Raw genomic sequence first — 26,119 nt, 5'->3', positions numbered from 1 at the left:
TTCCTTCATACAACTTTGTAAAAATTTCCTTTATACAGATTTGCATCGAATGTCGACGCACGAGGCGGTGTAGCTTTTTTTAAATAAAAAATGCGAAGAGTACAAGAAAAACGCGTTTCACGGTAGAAAACCCCCATGTTTGCGTCGCGTTTCACCTCCAACGAGTGCTAGTACCGCTTTTTCAATATTTGCCCGTGTCATATAGTTTTTGTTTTGTTGCGAGGCGCAAACACGGCTCCCTGAAACAGGAAAATCTTCGTGCGAAGCCCACGAGGCACGGAACAGACAGGTTTCATAACTTATCTCGGGCACCCCAGGTGTTTGCGCGACGAGACACGATGTCGGAGTTTGAACCAAGAGAGGGTGAACGCGCCACCGAAAGATATTCGAACCTCCGGGCCAACGATGATGGGTCACGCAGTTAGTTGTTGGAACCCATTCCGCCCCTCGGAGGTCATTTGAATACGAGACCGTCATCAACGCTCTATTTTCTTCTCATTCTTCATTCGACACCTCGCCCCTCGTTACTCCTTTCATCGGCGCCTCGAATCAATTTGGCTCGATTATTGTATCGAAGTTTCAGACAAGGGTAGAAGAACGCGGGGTAAAACCAGAACCTCGATAATAAAATGGCGTAATTCTCATATTGTTCTCACATGTCATTTTATGACAAACTCTAGGATGGTAGTACATATGTCATCAAATATTATATGTTATCGATTAGACCTGGGTAAAGATATTTGAAAAAGTATTGGAAATTGTTAATGAAATACTCTTGTTTGTATGAAATAATATTTCAAGATTTATTTTACGTCATAGAAGTTAAGTATATATGTATTGAAAATGATTATTTACGATGTGATAAAGAAAACTGTTAATTGAAATAGTATTTTCTTAAGATGTATTGGGAACAATTTTCTGAAACAGTATTTCATGTGTCTTTTTTATTAATTATTTGAAATTCTATTTCTTTCGATTAATATTTATAAGAGAAAGTAAACCTATAGAAAATGTACAGGCACATATTGTTTTGAAAAATGAGCTTTTTCTTATATTTCTCTTAATTAATTAATGTAATTGGAACATTTAATATCTGTTTGCTTTTAACAATGTATATATCTCAAATAATGCATATCTCAAGAATTCAAGTGTTTCATTTCACACGGAATAAAGAAAATATTTATTTCAATTAAGTACTTTTCAGGTTCATTTTGTAAAATATATATTTCAAATACTTATTACATCTTTGTCAAATCAATAAAGCATTTCAACTAGTATTTCATTGAGTACAGAAATAAATTAAAATGGAGTAACAAATAACAGAAAATAACAAATGGAGTAAAATATGTAACACAGTTGAGAGAAATAGTATATTGCAAATATTTGTATTTCTTGGTTATGATACTTTTACCCAGGTCTGTTATCAATTAATCTTCAATAGCTCGTTGCAATTATGAAGTCATCTAGTGATGTATTTCATTTCATTTCATTTTTAGACACAATATCGCATCTTGTTCTATTGTTTTTCCTTCATAGTCAATGAGATTGCGCTCAGCAATTCTTAATTTTTTTATCAAAAATTGTGAATTCGTTGTTAATTAATATTTAAAGATTGCGTTTCTACATTTATTCGATTTAAGTTACATCAATTATTTCAAACACATGTAAAAATGTCGGTTACTATATTTATAATTTACACACATAAATGTTTTACACTTTGAATGTGCTACATTGTGCGCCAATAATGTTTGAGTGACGATTTTCCAGAAAAAAAGATTTCATAATATCTAGAAACAGAACATCACTTTCATGTTTGAGCCTCGACGCATAACATACGAATATGTGGCAAAATTCATATTAAAAAAGAGTTTATCTAAAGAATATTCATTGTTAATAAAGTTTATAATTGCTTGGGAATTAGATATTTCGCTCACACGTATAGAAAGTATCCGAAAGTCTAATGTATTGTGATGCGCAACAATGTTCGATACCATTGACGTGAGAAAATATTCACTATTGAGAGTAACTGTAGCTTCCAATTTGGCTGGATATCTCTTATGCAGAGGAATATTTTACATCCACCTAAGTGCTCAGTTCTATCGTGTCGAAGAATTCGCGCGCGTTCCTCGAAAAATCGTAAAAGTTCTAATTTTGAAGAGCGTCGAGACCAACTGGCGAAATTCGCAACTCGACCTCTTTTTTTTTTTAGTCGAATCAATTTCGCGAAGTATACCGCTGAATCTAATAAAAAAGAACTTCGCGGAAAACCACGACATGACTAATAGCTCGCGTTTATGAATACGCCTGGAATAATTCAAACCGTTAATTAACATCCGAAGAACAGAACAAGACCCGCAAAACTGCGTAATGAAAACTTTCTAACTCCCGTGACTAACGCGTAGACTGTAATACGTAATACGTACGCGTACGCGATAACGATCCGAAAAAAAAGCTTAAAGGAGCAGTCCTAATTAGATCGGAGGAAAATTGTCTCGAATCTGTAACAAAGAAAGCGCCTTCCCACCTGATATACTATTTCCGAACACAAGTCTTTCCTTAGAATGCAATCTTCGTAATGACATATCGGAAAGCAGATTTCGAGAGGGAATTATGCTGAAAGATGGAGCAGCCGAGTCGAGGAAAAAGGATTCGCGTGATCGAAAACCGACGGGTCGACTTTTCACGCGGGGCCTGGCTGTCGATAAAATCACTCTGCCGTGATGTTTCCGATGCCCAATGAATTACAGGTACTCCAGAAAGCTTCCGTACATTGAATTCCCAATTTTTGACGAATTATTAATACATGACACTGCACACGAATTCTGTTTTAAAATTCATTAAATTCATTGTTTCTTTTCACTAGATCGAGCAAAACAGGTTTCTTGACTTCGCAAAGCTGAGTTTAAACCTCATTGAATCTGAGTTTTCAAAGCAGACCATTTTGACAATTCCACGACAATTATTCAGATTCTATTTCAGATTCACGCTCATTTTTTTCACAGATTTTTCAAGCTGTTTCTTTGAGATCAATGTTGATCTGCAATCGTGGACAAATGAATGTGGACACTTATTTAAAACAGAGTAATTTTTCTAATAATCGAGGCAAACGGTTTGCATTTTTCGAGACGATAGGAAGTCTACGTTGCTAGACAATATGCAAGGTGTTCTGAAATTATAGTATTTCCGGGAAATGAGGGATTCCTGAGATCATTTGAAGTAACTTTTTCCTTAGCAGAGATGCAATTCGCGGCTTCGTTTACGAGTTATTAATGAGAAACAGTGGCCAATGAGAGGCGAGCTCAATGAGAGGCGAGCTCAATGAGAGTCTAGCGCGAAGCGGCAGAGCCAACGAGCGGTCGAAGCCCAGTTCCGCTGATTGGCTCGGCCGCCTAGCGCCAGCTGAGCTCGCCTGTCATTGGTCAGTGTTTTTCGTTAATAACTCGTAAACAAAGCCGCGGATCGCATTTTCGCTAAGGAAAAAGTTACTTCAAATGACCTCAGGAATCACCCCTTTCCTGCTGTTAACATAATTATGGCACATCTCGTATACAAAAGTTTTACAAACGTTTCATTTTTCAGCATTTCTAGATTCTTCGTGTTGCAATTATTGAAGCAAAGATGCTTTTAGTGAGCAATTACTTGGTGTATCTAATTGATCGGATGTATTTTCTACAAAAATCGTGCAATGTCTCGACAAACGCAGTTGTTTTTAAAAGGCAACAAAAACTGATCGCGTTAGTATCGACCAATTTGCCGGGCAATCTCAAAATATGTAACATAATTAAACGTTAACAGACTTTTTGGTGGCACCGTATAAGGTTCATTAAAAAAATCACTCACCTTTCCACATCGCGATCCAGAAGCGCCGGCGTGCTGGACGCTTTGATACGCCTCTGCGCCTTGCTCAGGCCAGGAATACGTCTTCTCTCCTTGCCAGGGTACGCGGTGGAGCGTTGATCATGCAACGGCTGCAACGGAAACATAATCGGAATTATTTTACACGCCGCCGCCGAGATAATTGCGTGAAGCATCGATCGGAATTAGCAGACTTGGAAACCTCGGAACCAGATAACCCTGTTACACCGGTAAACCCCGCAAATCCGTTGATCTTTCCCATGATTCGACACGCACGAACGCTCTTGATCGCTCGTATATCTTTGCCCGTTTATCCGAAAGAATATGCAACAACAAATCGGTCGACTCAATATCACGTTCGGGAATGATTTCGCAAGCGGTGTACTCTGTGCGCCTTCTGACTGAGATACCGTGTCTCTACCGTTGCACTTCATTAAGTGGACCTTTTTTTAGTGCCGTTTTATTGTGGTTGCGCATTCTGCGGGGTTTCTGCCGTTCACAGGTTGAATCGTTTGACTCCGCTTGCGGAAACTTTTCAATTTAATGTTCGATTTAACACCACGGGGAACATGAAATTTGATCTTGATTAACAATCTTGTTTATGCAAGCGGCTAGCAATTACACCGAGAAGATTTTTACAAATTTTTGACATTAAGGCTGGAATTACCAAACCGGTAAAAGCTTGTAGTGTCTGAGTTTTGATTTTACAGTTCCTAATATATAATTGGTTCTATATTAAGAAATCTTCTTTAATCAAGCTATATTATAATGGAAATCGTACGAAGTTTAAATGATTTAATTTCGCCATTATTCTAAAACAAATCGGTTGCATTCGGGGCTCATTTCTTTTGTTCTTAGGATTCATTTCTTCTTTTGATAATTTTATGCGGGTAAAATAATGTGACAGCATACTTAAAGATTGACGTTTTCAGTATTTTGTGCTTTATCGACATACTTTTGTCATAAATACATGAAATCCCCAGTCCAATAGCAATAACGATTACTCCAACAATATTTGGTAATACATCCAAGAAATAATAAGTCTGAAAATATTGATCTGATTTCTCGTTAATTCTTCACATTCCTCACCGATTCCAAATAAATAATTAAATAAAAATTTTATTTTAAACTTATTCAATTTTAGGTTATCGTCTTCAAAGGAAAGATTTGTAAAGTTAACTAAAGATTTATATTATAATTTTACTATAAATTAATTTTGTACTAAAATTCACTGCAAATAAATTTTTATAAGAATATGCAATTAATTTTACACCTATTTAAAATTAATTTAAATCTATCAGAGATACGAAAATTAAAAATTTTTACTTAAGATTTAATCAAAAACTCATTATGATTTAAAATATCAAACATCACTTACAATTTAAAATTTATACTTAAATTTCTATCAAAAATTCACTACAACTTGAAATGTTAAAGACTCAACATAATTGATATTACCTCCATTTAAAATCATTGAAATTATATTACTTCAAAGATTAATATATTTCCATAATGTTGAATTCTTGTCGCTATGTTAATTTGACACCAACGAACAAATGAAGTTTGGAAAATTGGGAATTTTCAAAAACAGTGTATACTGTACGTTGAAGCCCAGTAGGGATTCGACAGATGACCGGCGGAAACCGTTTACGACCATCGGCAATCACGACCGAACATACGGACATCACGTGTGACAGACCTAAGCAAAGACTCTTCATACATAAATCACAGCATTGACGACATGAAACAATAAGACGCTATTTCCACTAACAATTTCCCACTCCTGCAACGAAGACGATTTCGAACACACCGACTAATACTACTCAACTTCATAAATAGGGTAGTGGAACTGGTGACTTTGCTCTCGGGCGTAATTAAACTTTTATTCATCGAATAAAACATATTACATTTTTTTATTAAAAAATAATCGAAATAAGAGAACAAAGAAATTTATTAAAAAATAAAGAAAATGGAAGAATAACGAAACTTATTCAAAAATAATGAAAATAAAAAAATAAATAAATTTATTCCAAAATAAAGAAAATAAAAAACAAAGAAATTTATTAAAAAATACAGAAAACGTATATGTCTTATTCGATAAATATAATAATCATATTATTAATTTTCACTCTTTCGGTACCTTTGTGTTTCATATTTTAAACTATTAAAATATATAACGTGTTATTACATTGATTGGTCTCAGGAAAATGACTTTCAATCTTCCCTTACATGTTTCATTCTGTTGAAAATGTTTCAATTTCATTGATCTTTTATGTTTATCAAGAAAAGTAAAACTCTACGAATACTTTTGTCTTAGCGAATTGTTAGGAACCTATACATTTTATTTCATTTGTTTGCATACATTCGTTGTTGTTTATACTTACGTGAATCATATAATGACATATAGATGAATACATGTAATATTATTAAAAATATTACTCTCTTTATTTCGATATACTAAATGTACGAATAATTTTGTCCGTGACTATACCAAAGACCCCGTAGCATTAGGGTGTTGACAAGCACGCGGTAGATACAGTGTTAAAACGAGTGTCAACGTTGTATTTCGTATCCAAGCGTAGTCTTTTCATTTACCGAGTGTAACGACCACAGATCTGCGTATCTTGTAACGATTCTGCTGTGGTCGCTGGATGTTTCGCGTTGTCACTCGGAAATGAAGAGGGTGCAAGTGGTAAGGTGCTACAATGGCTGATGGTATCTGTGGCAGTCGCCTCCGTAGATACGACGTTTTGCTAATTAAGACTCACGGTTGGTGGAACGTCGCTTGCCGCGCTATATTGCCGTGCTTTAATAAAATCTACCTCCGTTCACGGCTGTGCTTGTCCCGTTCAATCATTTCTGTGCGACAAGCTGCGCGCGGAAGCACTCTGATTCAATTATTTTTCAATAATATTATCGTCTATTCGATTCACGTTTCTTCCATCGATCCACTAAGAAAATTCCAAGAGCTCTCGAACAGGCACTTAATTGGATAAAATTGATTGAAAATGCGTGCGGATGCCGTGAGCACGGTGGATCAAGACCGATAAATAATACATCATTATGGCTTTAATGAAAGCAAGATGCGCATCGTGAAAATTCTAATTTTTAAATATTCAATGATAAGCGCAATGCAAATTGGATTTTCAAGTTGTGAATCAAATTACTCGAAGTAAAATTAGTCATGCTTGACTTTAGAATTAACAAAAATTTGTGCAACTCGAAACCAGGAGATCTGGATATTATTCAACGATAACTTAATAATTTTTAAAACACTTGAATTTATTGTATGTAGCTAATTGAATTTTTTAAATATCTTTGCCATATTTTGACTAAAAATGAAATTATGTGACCTCAAAGATACACTGAGTTATAATAGGGTCAAGCAACTGCAATGTTAAATTAAAACGATTTGTATCATAAATCCTGTTTGTATATGCATCAATTTGGATTTCATTGTTCCCCTGTTAAATGTATTAAAATAATGGATAATTTAGATGTGGGACATTCTGTTGTTATTTTACGATGCTATTATACAATAAATTACAATGATCTCCCAAATACATACCCGAGTTGGGCGACATTTCATTTGAATGACGGGAAAGAGATAAAGATTTACGATTAAAATTTTATTCGTCACTATCGAATAAATATCCAATCGGATACAAAATTCGAGTAAGAATTCATTGGAATAAGATTTTATTCGAATAAGAATTCAGTCGAATAAGATTTTATTCGAATAAGAATTCAGTCGAATAAGATTTTATTCGAATAAGAATTCAGTCGAATTAAGATTTCATTCGAATAAGAATTCAGCCAAACAAGATTTTAATCGAATAGGAATTCATTCGAATAAGAATTCATTCGAATAAGATTTTATTCGAATAAGAATTCAGTCGAATAAGATTTTATTCAAATAAGAATTCAGTCGAATTAAGATTTCATTCGAATAAGAATTCAGCCCCAAACAAGATTTTAATCGAATAGGAATTCATTCGAATAAGATTTTATTCGAATAAGAATTCATTCGAATAAGATTTTATTCGAATAAGAATTCAGCCGAATAAGATTTTATTCAAATAAGAATTCAGTCGAATTAAGATTTCATTCGAATAAGAATTCAGCCCCAAACAAGATTTTAATCGAATAGGAATTCATTCGAATAAGATTTTATTCGAATAAGAATTCAGTCGAATAAGATTTTATTCGAATAAGAATTCATTCGAACAAGATTTTATTCGAATAAGAATTCATTCGAATAAGATTTTATTCGAATAAGAATTCAGTCGAACAAGATTTTATTCGAATAAGTATTCTGAATGTATAAATATAATTCATCATCCTTAATACGAGAGAAAAGAATTATTCCATTAATTTATACGAATAACTAGACACATTTATGACGAATAATGTATTTTATCGTTATTCGAATAAAATATTCGCCTAAAAAGAATTTATTCGGAAAATTATCTTAGATAAATATTTATCCGAAAAATTCGAATAATACCCAACTCTGTTGCATACCTCACGTTCAGAACACGTCAAAACACTATCAATGAACAGTTTTGGACAGACATGGTTTGTTTTGCAGCCGAAATTCCGCGCCGCTTATAAATTTGAATTTGAAAGATTCACCGTACACATCTGTCCGAGAGACTAAAGCCGAATGTTTTCGTTTCGATTCGGTTTTATCTGGCTCGCTGCAATCTCCGCTCGCCGTAGACGGTGTTCGATCAAATGGAATACTTTTTTCCCTCTTTTGCGGATCCGTATCGTCGGCGCAACTTTGTACACTCGGAAAAGATCACCGGCGATGTTGCTATCGGACTTCTCGGGTCGGCCTTAATTAAAAGTTTTAATTAAAGGTTACAACGAATGCTCGCATGGCCTATGCATATTCAGCGTCGTAAAGTATATTTTCGCGGTTTCCGACCTCGGTATGCCTCCGGCCTGCACATTCCGGCTATTCCTTAATTAGGGAATTTGCAATGTTTTTTTTTAAAGCGTTTCACGATCGAGTTCATGGCAACGTGAGACGTTTAGAACATACATGTGTTATTGTAAGCTTTTTTCGTATTGCGGACGAGGTGACTTTAGCGATGCAATTTGTATTCGTACAGAAAGTAATTTATTATGTTTATCTTTGCCATTATTTGTGTGTTCGTGGTTGTTTAAATCTCGCTAAATTGCTGATCAATTTGGATGTTGATCAAGTGGGATCAATTTTTGTGTGCGAATTAACAATGGGATAAAACTTGAAGCAGCTTGTTTGATAAGCTGTGGAGAAAAACATTGCATCCATACAATGATCAAAATAATCTGATAGCGATTATTTAATTCTCTATTCTGTACGTAAACGGTGACTAACAATTCTATTGTATATTAAGCAAAATCAACAGTTATATCCAGACTGCGGATCTCTTTGTGCAAAATAAAAATTGTCTGCATCAGTTGCAAGATTTAGCAGCTATGTGCGATTCTTGTTGCTTTCTTAAATAATTATAATATGTTGAAATTAATACGTCAACATTCCATTTTTTCATAAATGCATAAAATCCACAGTGGAACCCGCCAAAATGACGGATCACTAATTTTGTAATTCACGATTATTCAGATTATAAAGAAACATTTACGAGTGACTTATTTAATATGTATATGTGTTGCTTGCGGCAAATATTACAATAACATTCTTCAAAAATCAAAATAAATGTCACGAAAACAATTGCTTAAAGTGCTCCGTAAATCTAGTGCTAATTATACCCTGCACGAAGCTAACCCAACAATTGCAATTACATACATCCTACATCAGGCTAAACCGATAACAGTGTTTCGATCTAAACGATCGAAAGCTTCGAATGAAAATCATTAAAATATTTCGCATCGTTTGCCATTGTTTCAAGATTCGATTGTCGGGAGAGAAGTATTTTTCCAGGTAAGAAACTTTATTTCGAGGAACGAGAGAGCGCCTCGGGGTACCGGAAGAATGTTAGCGACGCCGTTGAAAAGAGGATCGTCTGCGAAGGCAATAAATCGAGGGATGGTAGAGTCTAGCAAAGCGGCCATTTGTAATTAAGAGAGCGAGCCACGAGACAATGGCATCGAGACATTTTAGGTGAGTTGAATTCCTTCGTGGCGCAGCCAGTGACGCGGACAATGCTCGTCCTCGACAAGTCAAGTGACTTCTCGACCTCCCTTTGGAAACACCGCTGCGGACAGAAATGTGGTCCGAGCTCGTTTAGGAAACCGGAAGTTGGTTACACCGGCGATCGATATTCTGTTACCCCAATCTATTCACCTGAGCACCGAGGATCCCAAGCCGTGTGAACCCACCGAATGGATATTTTTCATCGCGGTTTATTCTCATGGAAATTTTCAAAGCCGCGCGTTCCGCCAATATCGCGACACCGATATGTGTCCCTTATATCAGGATTTCGATCGCAATCAACGCGAAATATAAACATTTTCGTTTCATTGCTTTTCTCCGGCGTACCAGTCTAACGAAAAAATGAACATATTTAACACAATTCATGCTAATCTATCTGAGCCGTCAAAGTAGATATTGTGTATTGCTTTATGACGAATGAAGAGATTTTATTTATTTAGACCTTTCATGATTTTTATTATAAAAGCCAGTATTTTTATTTAGACCTAACGCAATTTTTATTAGGATGTATGCTTGAGATTAAAAATTTATTCAATCATCTTTTATGAAAGAGAATTTATAATTTCAGCTACTTTAAAATAAACAATGCAGTGCTTTTATATTTCAAATATAAACTGATTAAATTGACTTTAATTCATTATCATTAATTTCAATATTTATTTATCAGTAGACTGCAAATTTGCTGTATTTATGACAAAAGCAAGTAAATGTAATACAAAACAGTAAATACAGGGCAACAATTTAACAATGCTGTTAAATTATTTTCAAGTTATTAAAAATGTTGAGATTTGTTAAGAGTATTAAGAATATTAACCGTTAAGAATATATATTTATTAAGAATGTATACCTATTACTTTATATTTATTAAGAATATTAACAATTAAGAATTTATACTGAAGTGAAAGAATTAAAAGAAGTTAAGAACGTTGACGTATTAATTGCTTCACTCGTCTTCTATGCCCTTAATTCTGCATAAAGATCCGCAGTCTATTTATTGCTTTACATTTATTAGGAATATTAAGGGTTAAATAGAAAATAAATATCGATCTTTTTCTTGTGTGTTGCAATCAAGGCGGTGTAAACAATGACAAAGAATTTTATCTACTTTAATTGTTCCGACGCAGTAAATTCTATTGTTTAACATGTAAAATTATTACGAAATATTTCTAACGCGAAGCTGAAGCCATTGTCCTCTGCAAGACACCGAGAGAATGAAAGGGAACGCAAGTGGAGGCAGAGAAGTGTCCCTCGCAATAGGACCGGGTATCAGAGCGTACCAGAATTTTTGAGCCGCGTCGAGCCTTAATTAACAGCCTTCTGAGAGCATTTGCATGTACCTGACGGATGCTTTAACCTATATACATGTCGGAACCTGATGTGGCCGGGGGCACCGATAATTGAAGGCTCTCGGGGTTCAACAACGAATTATTCATTCGTACGGTTCCACTGCGTTCGAACGATTCCTAGAAACCCCGATCTCTACTCGATTACGCGTTCAGTTAATTTCACACGTCGGAAGAAATTCTGATTTGATGAACAGATACACTACGACCGATCGATACACGTTTATTTATTGCTTCACGCTGAATCGAGTCAGTTCGTGTTACGCGAAATTGCTTGCGATTGGTACAGTCTGCAAAAAAAAGAACCTTCTGACGAAACTCAATGGTGCGTGACGGTTTCATTCAGGCATTTCGAAATCGAGACGTTTAATCGAGGTTCTCTTTGAATAACGAAGAACAATTTTTGGGTCACATCGTCCCGGAAGCAATTATTACCGTTCCATAACAGCTAGACTGCGGATTTCTATGCATTTATAAGAAAAATGATGAAATTGGATCAAAATGGGTCAAATATGAAATCGAAGAAACATTTAAAGAATTGGGATTTGATACTGCTGCATTATTTTCAGCTCATTCGAATGATTATGAAACGAAATAAATATTTATGTAACTCGTGTATCTTGTAATTTTAAGACTACGTAATTTTTATTTTGCACAAAAATCCACAGTTTAATAATAATTTTTCTTAAGTTCTGCAACTTTTAAAATGACACAAGGTTCTCATGCTTATGGTTGCAAGGAGGAACGTCGCATAGAACAGATTCATTTATGATTCAAATGTTTGATGAGACGAAATTATGAAAACAAATTTGATAGGCTCGACAAAATAATGCAATTTAAAATACTATTAAAACCCTTTGCACTAGAACAAGGAATCAAACTTATGATGAAGATTTCGTACATAATCTACTAAATATAAAGGTTGTCCATTTCTTCTAAATTGAAAGGTTCTTCTGTTACCAAAGTTTGGGAATAAGAGTAAACGAAGACTTACAAGGAAGAAAAATTGTCTCGTGCTGTCAGGAAAATTATTAAAGACGAGAAAGTGATAATCGATACAGTTTAAAAAGCACTTTAGGCAACGATATGTCTCGAAAGCGAGAATATGCAACAAGCGGCGTCCTTCCTCGCAACTGCAGATATTTCTCTTTTTAAACAAATTGTTACTTATTCGACGATTCGATCTAAATCGATTGGTTCGCGAAATTTCTTAAGTTCTCAAACTTTGATTCTCAAATTTTTTAAGCAATGAAAATCTCAGAATAAGAAAATCTTCGAAATACTTATTATAAATAATATACTATTTACAATAATACTATAACTATATTAGTTATATATAGTAGTTATAGTTATAGTTATATTTACTATAATACTATAATACTTATACTATTCCGTATAAGTTCGATATTTTGGAACGACGCGACTGCGGGGGCTTGTTCCAAGAATCTCTAGCAACTCGTTACCGAACAATTGATCTATAGCTTCGACATACCAACTGCGTAGTCACCGAAGATCTTTAGCCATCGATCATACCCAACTTCGATAATGAAACATCAATCAAAGAAGCTCGCGAAATATTTGAAGGGTCCTGTCACGAAATTATTTCCAAGGAAGCGTGTCAGACGTTCGATCGGTTAGACACGCGATTCGCAATTTCCTTCTGGAAACCGATGGATGACAGAGTGGTGGAATGAATAATGGTCGTCGCCGAACGACGACGTCTTCGCTACGAGCCGAATGCACGCGCGAGTCGATGTGTGTGATTGGTATTCGACACGTTCGACTGTTTCAATGACTTGGACCAGATATTCTCCATTTCCTGCAGCGTGACAGATAAACCCGGATGAAAATGAATCGATTCTAAATCTCGAATGGTTCACTGCCCTTTCCATGGTACTTCTATAATAAGGATCACAAATTTATATAAATCACGGGTTATCGGTGTCTATTTCTGGATTCCATGAGTTATAGTTGTTGCTAGTAGGGTTGACATCACCATTTGCACTACAATTTCTTTCACAGCTAGCTACGATTATCAGCAATGTATGGAGTTATTTGCTGAGATTTAAAAATTAATTGTTACACTAATCTATTACATTTCCCTAATTTTATTGGGATCCGCAATATGTAAGGATATTGTTGGTATAAGCGATATCATAGAACTGAACTTTCCAATTTTAATTTAATTGATTCTAATAATATCTCTAGTAGAACGAAATCATTTTTGTTTCTTGTATGTCTTTATTTACTTTTATTCCTAGACAGAGTTGGACAACATACAAATTATATCGAATAAATATTTATGTAAGATAATTACCCAAACGAATATGTTTCAGTCGAATATTTTATTTGAATAACGATTATTCATAATTCGTCATAAATTATTCTATCTATTTCTTTGTTCGAACAAATTCCTAATCGAATAATTCTTTATTCGAACGAATTCCTAATCGAATAATTCTTTATTCGAATGAATTCCTAATCGAATAATTCTTTATTCGAATGAATTCCTAATCGAATACATTCTTAGTCGAATGAATACTAAATCGAATGAATTCCTAATCGAATGAATTCCTAATCGAATAAATTCTTGATCAAATAAATTTTTATTCGAATAAAATCTTATTGGGATGAATCTTTATCCAGATGAATATCTTTATTCTATTGGATACATATTCGATAGTGTCGAATAAAATTTTATTCGCCATCTGAATAAAATTTGTCCCAACTCTGTTCCTTTTTTCATTTTGATAACAGAAGTATCAAATTCTATTCCGTTTCAAAAGGAACGAATAACATTCGAATTTAGTGTTACAGTGCAAATGGCTAAATAAATAATATTAACTGTCTTAAAAAAAAAAAAATAATGTTGAATTGCAAGTATGTAAAAATCCGCAGCTGGTCGTAATAGCTGTCTCCTCCAGAATTGCTTTTGATTTATGATACCTGGCAGCTCATTGTTGAATAGACAGCTATTGTGACAGTCGTCGTACATCATTGTTATATGTTCTACAATAAATTCCCAGTGCCCATTGACGCAAAACCGGCCGCGCTATTTTAATTCGCTTTTAATTACGCGTACGTGGAGAACAATTAACAATTTCACGAGAACCTCGAGCCGAACTTCGAAAGGGTTCTCCTAAACACTAATTTCCGAACGTTCACAGAAAAGGGCGCCAAATTAAATAGTTCCTGCTGCATAATGAAAGTTCTTTCGGCTCCTTTTCCCCCGTCTCATTAACTTTCATTGCATAATTTATTGGCAGTCTAACTGGAGACCACGCCGGCGACCACTTCCATAAATTTCCATTTGCGCGGATTAATTTTTACGAGCTGAAATTAAACAGAATTTCACGGATCGCGCAAATTTGCTATTTATAATCATCGTGCCAGCGTCGACCGCGTCTAAAATCCCAGCAGTAATCTCGTATGTATATCGGAATTGTCATCTTCATGCAAGGTTGATCATCAAGGCTCCATCACATGTCTGCATTATAATTCCTAGACGATCGCACGCCACCGCGATGTATTTATTGGCGTAATTTCGAAGCCGTGGGAAACCATAGAACGGCGTCGTTACCGAACCACGAAATCTACGGAATTAACGAGCATCGAGGCACGCGATACAACAAGCGAAATAATTCAGTCTGCTTTGGGTCAGTTAGAATTTTATTTAGCAATTTTTCAAAGGTATTTTTCTATAAATGCTCTTTATGGCTGAAATAAATTGATAATTGCCTAATATACATGTGTCATAATAAATTGTCTAATATAAATGTATAATAATAAACTATAAATTGCCTTATATAAATATATACAAATGCATGTAGAATAATAAATTGTCCAATATAAATGTACAGTTATATACTGATTAACATACCCATGTAATAATAAATTCTCTAATATACATGTACAATAATTAAACCGCGGCTCTTTATTTAAACGTTAATCGTAAGAAGTATAAATTAGATGAAAATGTCTTTCCACTCGTAACAATTGTAGTAAGTTGAAAATAATGTAACAATGTCCTTAAATCTTCTAATGTCATTTTAGTTTCGCATTTGACTTATTCATTTTTGTCGTAAACGCGTAATATTCGCAGTCCAATAATAATAAATTGTTCAATATCTATACACGTACTACAGTCATAAATCGTCTAATATAGATATCTCTGAAATGTATACAACACACATAATGCATCACAGTAGTTTCTTGCTGCTGCGAAGTTCGAAAATCGCGTGCTGGTCAACTTTTTGGTAACTGGTAATTCTGTGTACGTCGCGTTTCTGCGCACCTGACTCCCTGTCCACGGTCCCGTCTAATTGTCAGGATAAATGCTTGTCCCGGGCGATAGTAACCTGTGCATAAACGTGGGAGATACAGTCGATCCGACGTGGCATTGTTGCAGGCAATGTCAACGAACCGGTGCACGCTGTCGTCGCTTGTGAATGATGCATGTAGGTCGGTGCCGGGAGTCACGGTACACCATGCTCGTATAGTCAAACGCAATAATGCAATCGATATATTAGCACGCTCCAATTAGAAGTCGAATGTAATCGAAGGCGTTGATGAAATTCTATCGACTGTCTTCCGGTTCTCCGTGTGAAACAGCCTCGGTGTCCTGGCTGCAGGAACGGTCACGCGATCCCCATGGCATCAAGAGTTTCGCTTTCTTTTTGCATTCGATCGGCACACTATGTAGAAGCCTAAGCTTTCCAATATCTACTGCTCTCGAAGCTATCCGGCACGGATAAAAAGTTCCATGAACAACGCGAAGATTATTATCTTGCAGTCGGAAACAGGCCATTTAACTTCTTCGGCGAATTACGATCGAACCAGCATAAGCGGAAGATTCTTTGGGGTTTTGTTGTAATCCAGTTTTTCCCGATGGTTTACTGGATTTTTGATTAACGCTAGATTTACGGAATATTAAGCGCGACTGTTTTATGTTGTTCTGTGAAAGTAACAATATAGCTTTATTGAGATTTTCAAGGTTTCTTGTTGTAATATTTGTACCGCGTAAATGTATTCTTAAAACCTTGGATAAATGAAAAAATTGACGGGTCCCAACGAGTTAAAGTTTTTACGTTTCTTTATAATCTTGTATGGTAGCTAAGATAAGCACATATTTCTCTGTTGTTTTTATTTGGGATTAATCATAACTATATCTTTATGAACATTTTTATTGTTATACGACCTTTCACAACAATTAGGATTAAAGAAAAGTTTCCTTCGTCAACTAGCAAATTACTCATAGTGAAAATGAGGCAAAAATATTAGAGAACTTTGTTAATTTATACGGTTTCTTCCATTTGAACATAAACTTATCGCGCTCAAAATGATCGGTTTCTTATTTTACAGTTCTACATCCTTCAAAAATAAAGAAAAACAAGGAGTGAAGTAGGAGGAGTGAACATACAATTTTCTACGGTTTTCCCAAACTCAAAGAATCGACAGTGTTCTCGGACGTGTTTTATTGATATCGGTACAAATAAGAAGAATGAATGAAATTTCGGACGAGGATAATAATTAATGTGCTTAAATACATTAGTAATAGCATGTACTAACCTTTTCCATTTTAACAAATACAAGTCCTTCGTAAAAACCAAATTCAAGGTTTTTCTACCTTAATTTTACTTGATTTCTCAACGAGAATATCCGATAATTGCAAAAACAACTTAAATCTGTTTCTGCATTTTCTGACATTTAACGATTGTGACTATTTCAAACGACTGTATTTCAATGGTCAAATATTTGAATTATTTGATCATATTAGAAAACTTCGTCCGTTTCAATTATGTCATATAAAATCAATAAACGAGCACTTCGTTTATCTTTTTCGCTTCCAAACCTAAACTGGGTTAAGTTGTTCTTGCACCCAATGCCTCAATCGTAAAATCCATCGTAGCGAAAACGACGAGAACGTCGGTTAATCCTTAAGATAGATTGCGAATTTTATGTATTTATGACAAAAGTGAATAGGTCAAATGCGAAACTGTAACGACATTTAAAGAATTTAAGAATATTGCTACATTATATTCAACTTATTGCGATTATTATAAAAACATTTTCATCAAATGTATGCTTCTTACAATTAACTTGGACAGCTTTTATTTTGCATGAAAATCCGCAGTCCACTCTTATGACAATAACCAAAATTGTCGACTCGGGTATCCCTATAATATGCTCCTATACTACGTTATTGTTCTACATATATAAAATTTATATATAATTATATAAACATTCACTGTTATTTATTTTATATTTATTATCGCAATAAAGTATTACTTTTATTAACCGTCTGGAGAATTTCTACTCCTACCTACACCTAATATCCTCTTTTCCTATAATGATACTCGAGTTATTGAACAAACTTTATCGTCCAAACTTTATCGTACTTCTTCTGATAACAAAATCGACCCTTGAGTCAATAAGCTGAGATGTCTTTTGAACCTCCTCCTCAAGATATTTTTTGTCCCCGGTTAAATATTCCAATATCCGGATCGTCGTTATTATATTACATTTAATATATAATATTTATCGTTATTTTTATCGTTGTTATCGTTATTATTTATTTATTTTATTATTTATTATTTATTTATCGATATATGTTTCGAGTCTACGATTTTGTTATAAGAAGGAGTACTAAAATTGGACGATAAAGTTATAGATAAAGTTCTATGTTAAGTAAAAAATAAATAAAGTTAAAGTTAAATAACGATAAATATTATATATTAAATACAATATAATAACGACGATCTGGCCGGATATTGGAATATTTAACCGGGAACAAAAAATATTTTCAGAAGAATATTGAAAAGACGTCTCAGGTTATTGACACAAGGGTTAATAAAGTCGCCAGGTCGACGAAGTCTTCGATATCACGATATTGCGTAATCGTTTGAAGTTACGATAACCCTCGAGCGGCGAAGTATTCGCGGGGGTGGCTGACATTGCCTGCTGCCACGATAACGTATCTAAGATTTGCATCGCCGCGGGGAATTCGACGATCTCACGGCACGGTTCCGGAATGCATCGTCGCTCGCGCCGATGCGGCTCGGGGAGCACGGTACCCCGAATACCCTGGATCTCAATCCCGATCCGATCTCGATCCGATCGCGTCGCCGTCCCCGCGGATCGAGGGTAGCCACCGAGTCGGAAACGTCCGAGCCATGATTCCCGATTCCAGGAACCGAATCCCGCCGTTCCCAGCGCATCGTACGACAGCTTTTCTTTCGGCGACCCGTATTCCTGCGCCGATGTCGCTGAATACAATGAATATAATGGGCCGTGGTGCGCGACGTGAGATTGTGGTTACCGTCGACGTGGTTCGGGCTGGTGTAGTTTCCCATGTAGTACTTAGGCGGTTAGCCTACACCTCTTGTGCTAGACACGACCGGGGAAACCGCTGGCGAAGGTGGATCTATCGGTTGGATTCCGCTGTTCTCTTTCGACAGTTTCAACGTGTTCTCCGAGTTTAGAAATTAGATATACAGTAAATTCTCTCTGATTCGTGCCGAGATCGTGCACAAAAATGGGCAGTCTTTTCAACGATCTCTCCTTACTGACAACCGGTAACTATAAAAACGAGCCTCGAGGCTCGAATAATCGTATTTCCTCTTCCCAAATTGTCTAATTTTTTGTGTACAATCTGAGCGTCGATTGGAGAGAATTTACTATATTTGGTCTGCTAAATTAGATTGATCGGAAAGTAGCTCCGTTCTTCATGCGATTATTAACCCAATTTATTTCATCAAGAAATATTATAATTCGACTTTTACGAGTATGGGATTTAACGCTATTTCTATCGTAGGTGACAAAAGACACCTTTTAACACATTGACTTCCAATCACGAGTTATATATCTCGTAGCAGACGCCCACCACGACGCTTCTGTTAAATGTTCACTCCTAACAAAAAAGAATTTATTTATTACTATTTCTTACTTGTTATTATCTTTTACCAATTATTATTTTTTTCTTTACTTATTATTTCTTTATTTTCATTCTTTTTCATTCATTCATCATTTTACATTACATCCTTTACTTATTATTATTCTTTACGTGTTATTATTTTTTACTTCTTATCATTTATTTCTTTAAAAAAGAGAAAATGACGGCGTCTGGAACAGATTTATACAAAATAGGCTTCGCGGTCAATGTGTTAATAATTTCTATTTAATACTATTTTTACCAACGGGGTTGAAGAACATCTTTGAATAATTTCTAATAAAAATTATTTCTTATCTTCTGTGTTTCTTTGTGCTGTGTTTGTACAGAAAGATAACGAAAGTGAATAATTCGAATGAAGATAACGTATCACTTGAATCCACTGACAAAAAGCACGACTATAAATCGTGGGTTACAGAGCAAGCATATTCGTGCAGAGGCAATCTCTGCGCTTCAGTGAGTTAGAGGGTGCGCCAAATGTCAGCCTGCAATCTCGTCAAACAGCACTTTGCTTGATAGCAATTTCATTTAATAAAATACTGAAAAAGCTCATGGCAAATCAAAAGTTATGTCTCCCGAACCATTTACATTATTGCAAAGGAGTATCAAAGTCATCGAAAAAACGCATTGTTTGCATTTCAGTTTCAGGTTCCGATAAAAAAGTTCGAAAACACCATTTTTAACATTTTCGTTTGTCATTCCATCCAACTGCAATTTTTTCACGCTCAAGTATTGTCTATTGAACTACACCTCGTAACAAAAAGATAGTCCACTTTACAAATTAACGTAATTTTTATTTATTTGACATTGCAATCAAGGTTTTGTCTTTATTCATACTTTCAAAAGTCAAAAAATAATTTTTAAGGAAATATAACCCCGATAAAATGATAGCAGATTTAACTAAAAATTATGGTATAGCAATCAACGAATGATTATTTAATCCTTAATATTTTGTGACTCTTTTCTAATTAGAACGAGAAACCGTGAAAAAAATCTCTGTAAATCTTTGCCAAAAAGGATGATGGCCGTTGTTAAATACAAAGGTAGAGCCACAAAATATTAAGCATTAAATATCATTTGTTAATTTATTGTTGTGAAATGTGCTATCATTTTGCTCAAATATATTTTCAGAAAAATTCTTCTCTTTCAAATTAAATTGTTTAGGCTGACTTTAGGCTAGATTGTTTGTATTCTATTTATAGTGATATTTTGGGAGTATGAATAAAGACAAGAACTTGGTTTTAATGTTAAATGAATAAAAAATACATTAACTCGAATTGATTTCAATACATTGATTTGAATCTTTTTAACCGAAATGTAGCCTTAAAAAAATTGAGATCATTTGGCGTAGTCTTTAAACAATTATTCTATTTCGAAAAGTGATCAGATACTTCCACGAGTTGATTCCATGACAATAGAATTTGAAATCGGTGATTTTTGACGCATTCGGTTTGTCTGAGTATATGACTGCAACAGGCTAAAAATGAATGTAACAAACTGTGACCCGACTTCCGATGCGGTACATCGCACGCTCCACTGGCGCAGCGCTACCGAAATAGAATTGTCACCAGCGAACATGATTTCAGCACGACATGGCACTGCGAGTGTTAAGATTGTGGAATAAACTGTCAGGCACGATGGGACCTAGATTCCGGCGCACAACGCTTACGCTACTGTAACCGCAGTCTAATGCGACACCGTGGCGCAGATTTCAAAGCAGGCCGGGTTGCCCGGTTTTCTGGGACAATCCGTCACTCGCGGCCATGATTGATACCTTTCCAGGTTTCTATTTGGGACGCTGCGGGTGACGTATGGCACTCCGGGACCGCGAAAAGATCAGTAAATTACCGGCGGAAGAAATGGGTATAGCGAGGAGGGTGCCTGACTGCGTCAACAGCTCGAGATGTTCTTGATATTCCATTGATAAATGGGGCTCGGAATCAACGAAGCAGAAGGCGGCGGTGCTGGGAAACCGTGGCCCACGATTTCCCAAATATCGAGAGCATGGAATCGGCTCCGACAATTTTCACGTTGCTCGAACTGGGTCACGTAATATGCGGCAGTTTTATCATTCCGGTGTGATGTTCGGTTTGAAAAAAAAACAACAACGCCAGAATCGTGAGTTATTAATTGGGTATGACTTGAGTTATTACTGGGTAGTAATTATTCATCAGAGTTATTCAATTCTGAGATTTTTAACTGTGCCTCGTTGAAAGTTCATCAGCTGTTTTGCTTCTCGCGACGAATATTTTCTGACGCGAGAATTTATAGCAATGTCTCCCGAATTCGCGCTCAGATTGCGCAAAAAATGGACAATTTGGGAGGAGGAGATACGATTATTCGAGCCTCGCGACTCGTTTTTATAGCTGTTGATGATCTCTTCCCAAATTATCTAAGCGCGAATTAGGGAGTGTCGTAGTCATTGGTGATTCACACATGCTAGAAATGTCATTATGATACATTTTCTTTCTAGTCTCAAATAAAAAGGATAAAAAGCATGCGTTTCTTATACTGTTCATCGTACTAAAATAATTGCAATCTTTTAGAAAATTTCTTAGACACCGTTTAGAAAACGAGCCCTATTAACACCTAAAAAAAATTCATGTAATTTGGTCCTAACCTTTAACTTTTAACCTGTAATAACATTTTGCTAGGATTTGTGCAATGTAGACAGCACGAAATAATAAAGTCGAAGAAGAAAATTCGAGGCGAAAAATGTCATTTTCATCCAACAGTGGGGCTCTTTCAGATCCGATGCGAAACGAACGTTTCCGTCCAGCGGTTTGCATGATAAACACTGTACCAGTTTTACCATGGAAGAACAACTTCATAGTAGAACGCGTTTTATGACCGGAACGGTCCAAGAATCACAACCAAATGCTCGCCGGACGAAAAGTTCACGAGGGACAGAAGTTTTGGCGGTTCTCCCCGGAGTTTCTCCGACAAACTTGGGAACCGAGGGGTCTAGCAACGTCGCGTCCCTTGGACTTAGCTTAATTAATCCTGTGGAATTGTTGTTTCGTCCGACTGTCGTACTGTTGCAGGTTGTCGGATTTATCCGCAACGGTTATACGCGGGCCGCAAACAGAACGGCTCCTCGCGGCAATTTATCACGTCGCTCGTCGTATTAATTGGGATCGTTATGCGTCCGGTTCGGACGTGTTCCTCCGGTTTCGGTGCTCCTGATCGAGCAATTAATAGAATTCGAATCGTGGCTCGGCCGCCGGCGAATTCCGCGACACGAATCGCCGATTCGATACAGCGCGACACGATTTCGACACGCCACGTCTCGCTCTCGACGATTTCAAGCTTTCCACGAATTTTGATCGTGACGAAATTTGATTAAGAGCGCAGCCAATTAGATAGTAGCCGTAAATCAAAATCTTTTATGGTCATATATTATTGTAAATAATAATTTAAATCCAAGTGACTTAGATAAATACAGAAATTTTTCTGACGAATGATTTTATGACGATGAAAGGTTTTCGTTTATTCAAAGAACTCTTATTCTAAAAATAAAGTAGAAATGTTCTTAATGTTTGTATTTTATTGAAAGTACGGTTAAGTAAATCTCTTTTATGAAAATATAACGACAATTGAATTCAAGTCGTGTATATTTAAATAAATTCTTCTCTCTCTTACGAACAACTTTACGAAAATCTTTCTTTTTATTTGTTTTCAAAGTTGCATTCGGGTCATTAGCAACCACACAATCACAATTACAATAACTTGATACTATAATCTTTCATGTACTCATCTCGTGAAACATTTAATACATTGGTTGCAACATCCGAAACCCGCAGAAGTTCTCCGAAACCGGAGCAACATAATCTATAATATAAAATCCAAGAAGACGAGATTTATTATAGCAGTCACTTCTATAACCCTCTTACATTTTGTATACTCTGAAAAGTTTCGATTCATGCGGTATAATAAAACTTTCGAGTAGCAAAATAGCAATTAAATGTTTCAAGTGGCATTCAAAGCGTGAAGTGAAATTAATATACGGGGACCGGGAACTGAGAAACGGAGCAAAGACGTCCAAAGACGTTCAAGAGGGTGCGTCCAGTACTTTTCGAGTGATCACGGAGCCAGAACGTCTGAAAAGCTTTGAGGGACACGTTTAGCGTTTCCTGAACTCTGAAGTCCCGCGGTGCCAGGACGTCTGAAGAGGCTTCGGAGACACGGCAAGGGCTTTTCGAAGTAACGCTACACCGCGCGCGGATTTCGAGACGCTACCGCGCTGGTTCCCCGTCAGACACGCCTACAAAAATCAGCGATAATTCCGACGGAATCGGCGAAGCAGTTCGAAACGCTTTATCGACCGCGCCGGGACGCTCCAGAAGTGGCTGAAAAGTTGAAGGGAGCTGCCCCGAAACTTCCACGAGGAAACAAAGTTTCCGAAAGCCCGCCGCCGGCGAATCGACCACGAAACTTTTTAAAACGCGGAGAACGTGCGAGCGGCGATCTTTAAAATGTTTTAAACATTCGAGAGCGTTCCTCGAGGAATGCCTTTCTCGTTTGAATAATAGAACAGCTTCTATCTGGGCATGCTTCTGTTCGGGCGTTCCGAATACAGTGGTTCATTTTGAAACGTTGACGTTGGCGAATTAAAATGTCCAAAGGATTATTGCCAATAAGCGTTAATGCTCCGTTGCATGAATTTTTATGACAAGTTGGACAAAATATATGTGACCGAAACTGCACTTAAAGAATAAAATGTAAACAAAAAAGAAAGGAAAGCATTATTTAATGATTTTTATCACTGTTCCCATATGGGAACTTCATATACATACAAGTAGAAAAAAATACAAGCCAAAACGACTGGTTTCCGATCTTTTCTGTCATACTGGATGACATTTTAAAAATGTTTCTGTGACAAATTTTTAAGTGATCTTCTTCAGCCAAATATATCGTGGCATTTTTTAAATTTTCGTTATAGGCTCAGATAAAAAAATTAAAAAACGTGGGTTTTTAATTTTTTCTTTTGATTACAAGTAATAGCAAAATTTAAAAAATGATTTTTAGCCGTTGTCTAGTAGATTTGTTCATCCATCATCCAAAAACAATTCAAGTCGTTTAGTTCAGTTTTAAAAAGGTGTACGAAGACTTTTGTGGGCCACTGTATATTATAGTAGATATTATACACCGTGTAAATAAATCCAATCTTTTCATTATCATCAAACAATACGTGTTAATCGTGTTTAAGGGTCGCTAGTTCTAGTGTTAATTACGGCCACTGTAAGTATGAATATACTAGAATGCGAAGTACGCCAGAATTCTCTATTATTCAACTACTATTCGCGTGTAAAAGGAGTCCACATGCAACACAATTTATGAATCAATGAAATCTGCGCTGTAATTAAGTAACTATTGTTTTATCCGAGCACTCGTGTCACTCTACTTAGCTGGGATAATCGAGGTTCTACTGTAATTAAGAAACTTGAGGGTATTGTATGTGCCTGCTCATTAGCGAGGAAGTACGGTGCATGCGAGTCGCCAATTATCAAGCAAGAAATACAACTAAGGAGAATTTATTCTTGTGGAACAGTTTATTAAATTCTTTAGCGTTTAATATGGACTGTATCCGTTGCATTTAACGGGAATATTCATAAATTTTAAGATTATTGTCGAATATTTCGAATATTGCAATTAATTGATGTTTAACTGCTTAAGACATCAGTTACATGATGCTTAATAGCTCAAGATGTCAATTACGTGACCTTTAATAGTTCAAGACATCAATTACATGATATTTAACAGCTCGAGAAATCAGTTACGGGATGTATAGTCGTCATTCTACATTCTCCGAATCATCGGAAAAGCAGAGTCGTTGAAATTTGATTCATTAATTTATTTAGAATGAGTCGATCGTAACTAGACTGCGGATTTTATGCATTTATGAGAAAAAAGGTCAACGTAAGATACAGAATAGGATTAACACAAGAAGAATAAAAGGGCACAGGTATGTTATTTATAAATATTTAAAACTATTAAGAGATGAGATACATTTTTCGTCAGCCCTCATTTCTTGAAATTCATGGAGAAAATTTCTATTTTGCATAAATATTTGCTGTCCGGTCATGACCAAACGTCATTGACATTTAGTGGCCGAAGAACGATTCAACGATTTCAACGATTCTGCTCGTCGAATAGTTCGCAGAATGCAGAGAGAAGTAGATTGCGTTGTCTGGTTTCAATATAACGCTTTGGAATTTAATAGGGCAGCGAAGGGAAACCCAAAATTTAATCGACCAGTCAAGTTGAAATTATATTGTGGCGTACGCGAATGAAATATCTACGGAGAAAACAATTTCAGCGAACAAGACCACTGTGGGAACTGTCAAGGAAGTTTTAATAGACGTCTAACTGCTGAAAGTTTACGCTGTTTCAAAATATACGAACCTGCAGGAAAAACGAGAATTTTGTTGCCCAGAGAGTTAGCTTATTTGCAGTTTCAGCTATTATTCATTTAGAGGGTTATACAATAGGTTGAGAATAGCACTTTTCCCCTCAAAAACTGTAAAATATAATTTATGAATCGTTTTCGTGTTGAAAGCAGTTTACTTACGGAGGAGGATGAATTTTTTCTTGGAATACTAATTTCAGACAAAATAATATAATATAGTGCATAATATAGTGCAAAATATAGCGCATAATATGATGCATAATATAGTACACAATATAGTACGATAACATAGTACATACGTGGCTGAATTAAAAATTTCAGAACAACCAGAAGTCAGCAACAATGGCTAGGTATCATCGTTTTGATAGGTCCTCCGGGAGATCAGTCGCAACTTCGAAATT

At 35.8% G+C, this 26,119-nt stretch overlaps 1 protein-coding gene across 5 annotated transcripts in view; it reads right to left on the bottom strand.

The window, feature by feature from the left end:
- Nucleotides 1-26,119, bottom strand: part of RhoGEF3 (Rho guanine nucleotide exchange factor 3) — a 384,940-nt gene that overhangs the window by 29,745 nt on the left and 329,076 nt on the right. For all 5 annotated transcript variants that reach the window (XM_033474191.2, XM_033474194.2, XM_076522015.1 and 2 more), the window contains one exon: nucleotides 3,841-3,968. In XM_033474191.2, the coding sequence (XP_033330082.2) occupies nucleotides 3,841-3,968 (128 nt within the window). The remainder of the gene's footprint in view (nucleotides 1-3,840; nucleotides 3,969-26,119) is intronic.

Source organism: Megalopta genalis, chromosome 5 (genome assembly GCF_051020955.1).
Source record: "Megalopta genalis isolate 19385.01 chromosome 5, iyMegGena1_principal, whole genome shotgun sequence".
Taxonomy (NCBI): Eukaryota; Metazoa; Arthropoda; class Insecta; order Hymenoptera; family Halictidae; genus Megalopta; species Megalopta genalis.
This window is presented reverse-complemented; position numbering and strand designations above follow the sequence as displayed.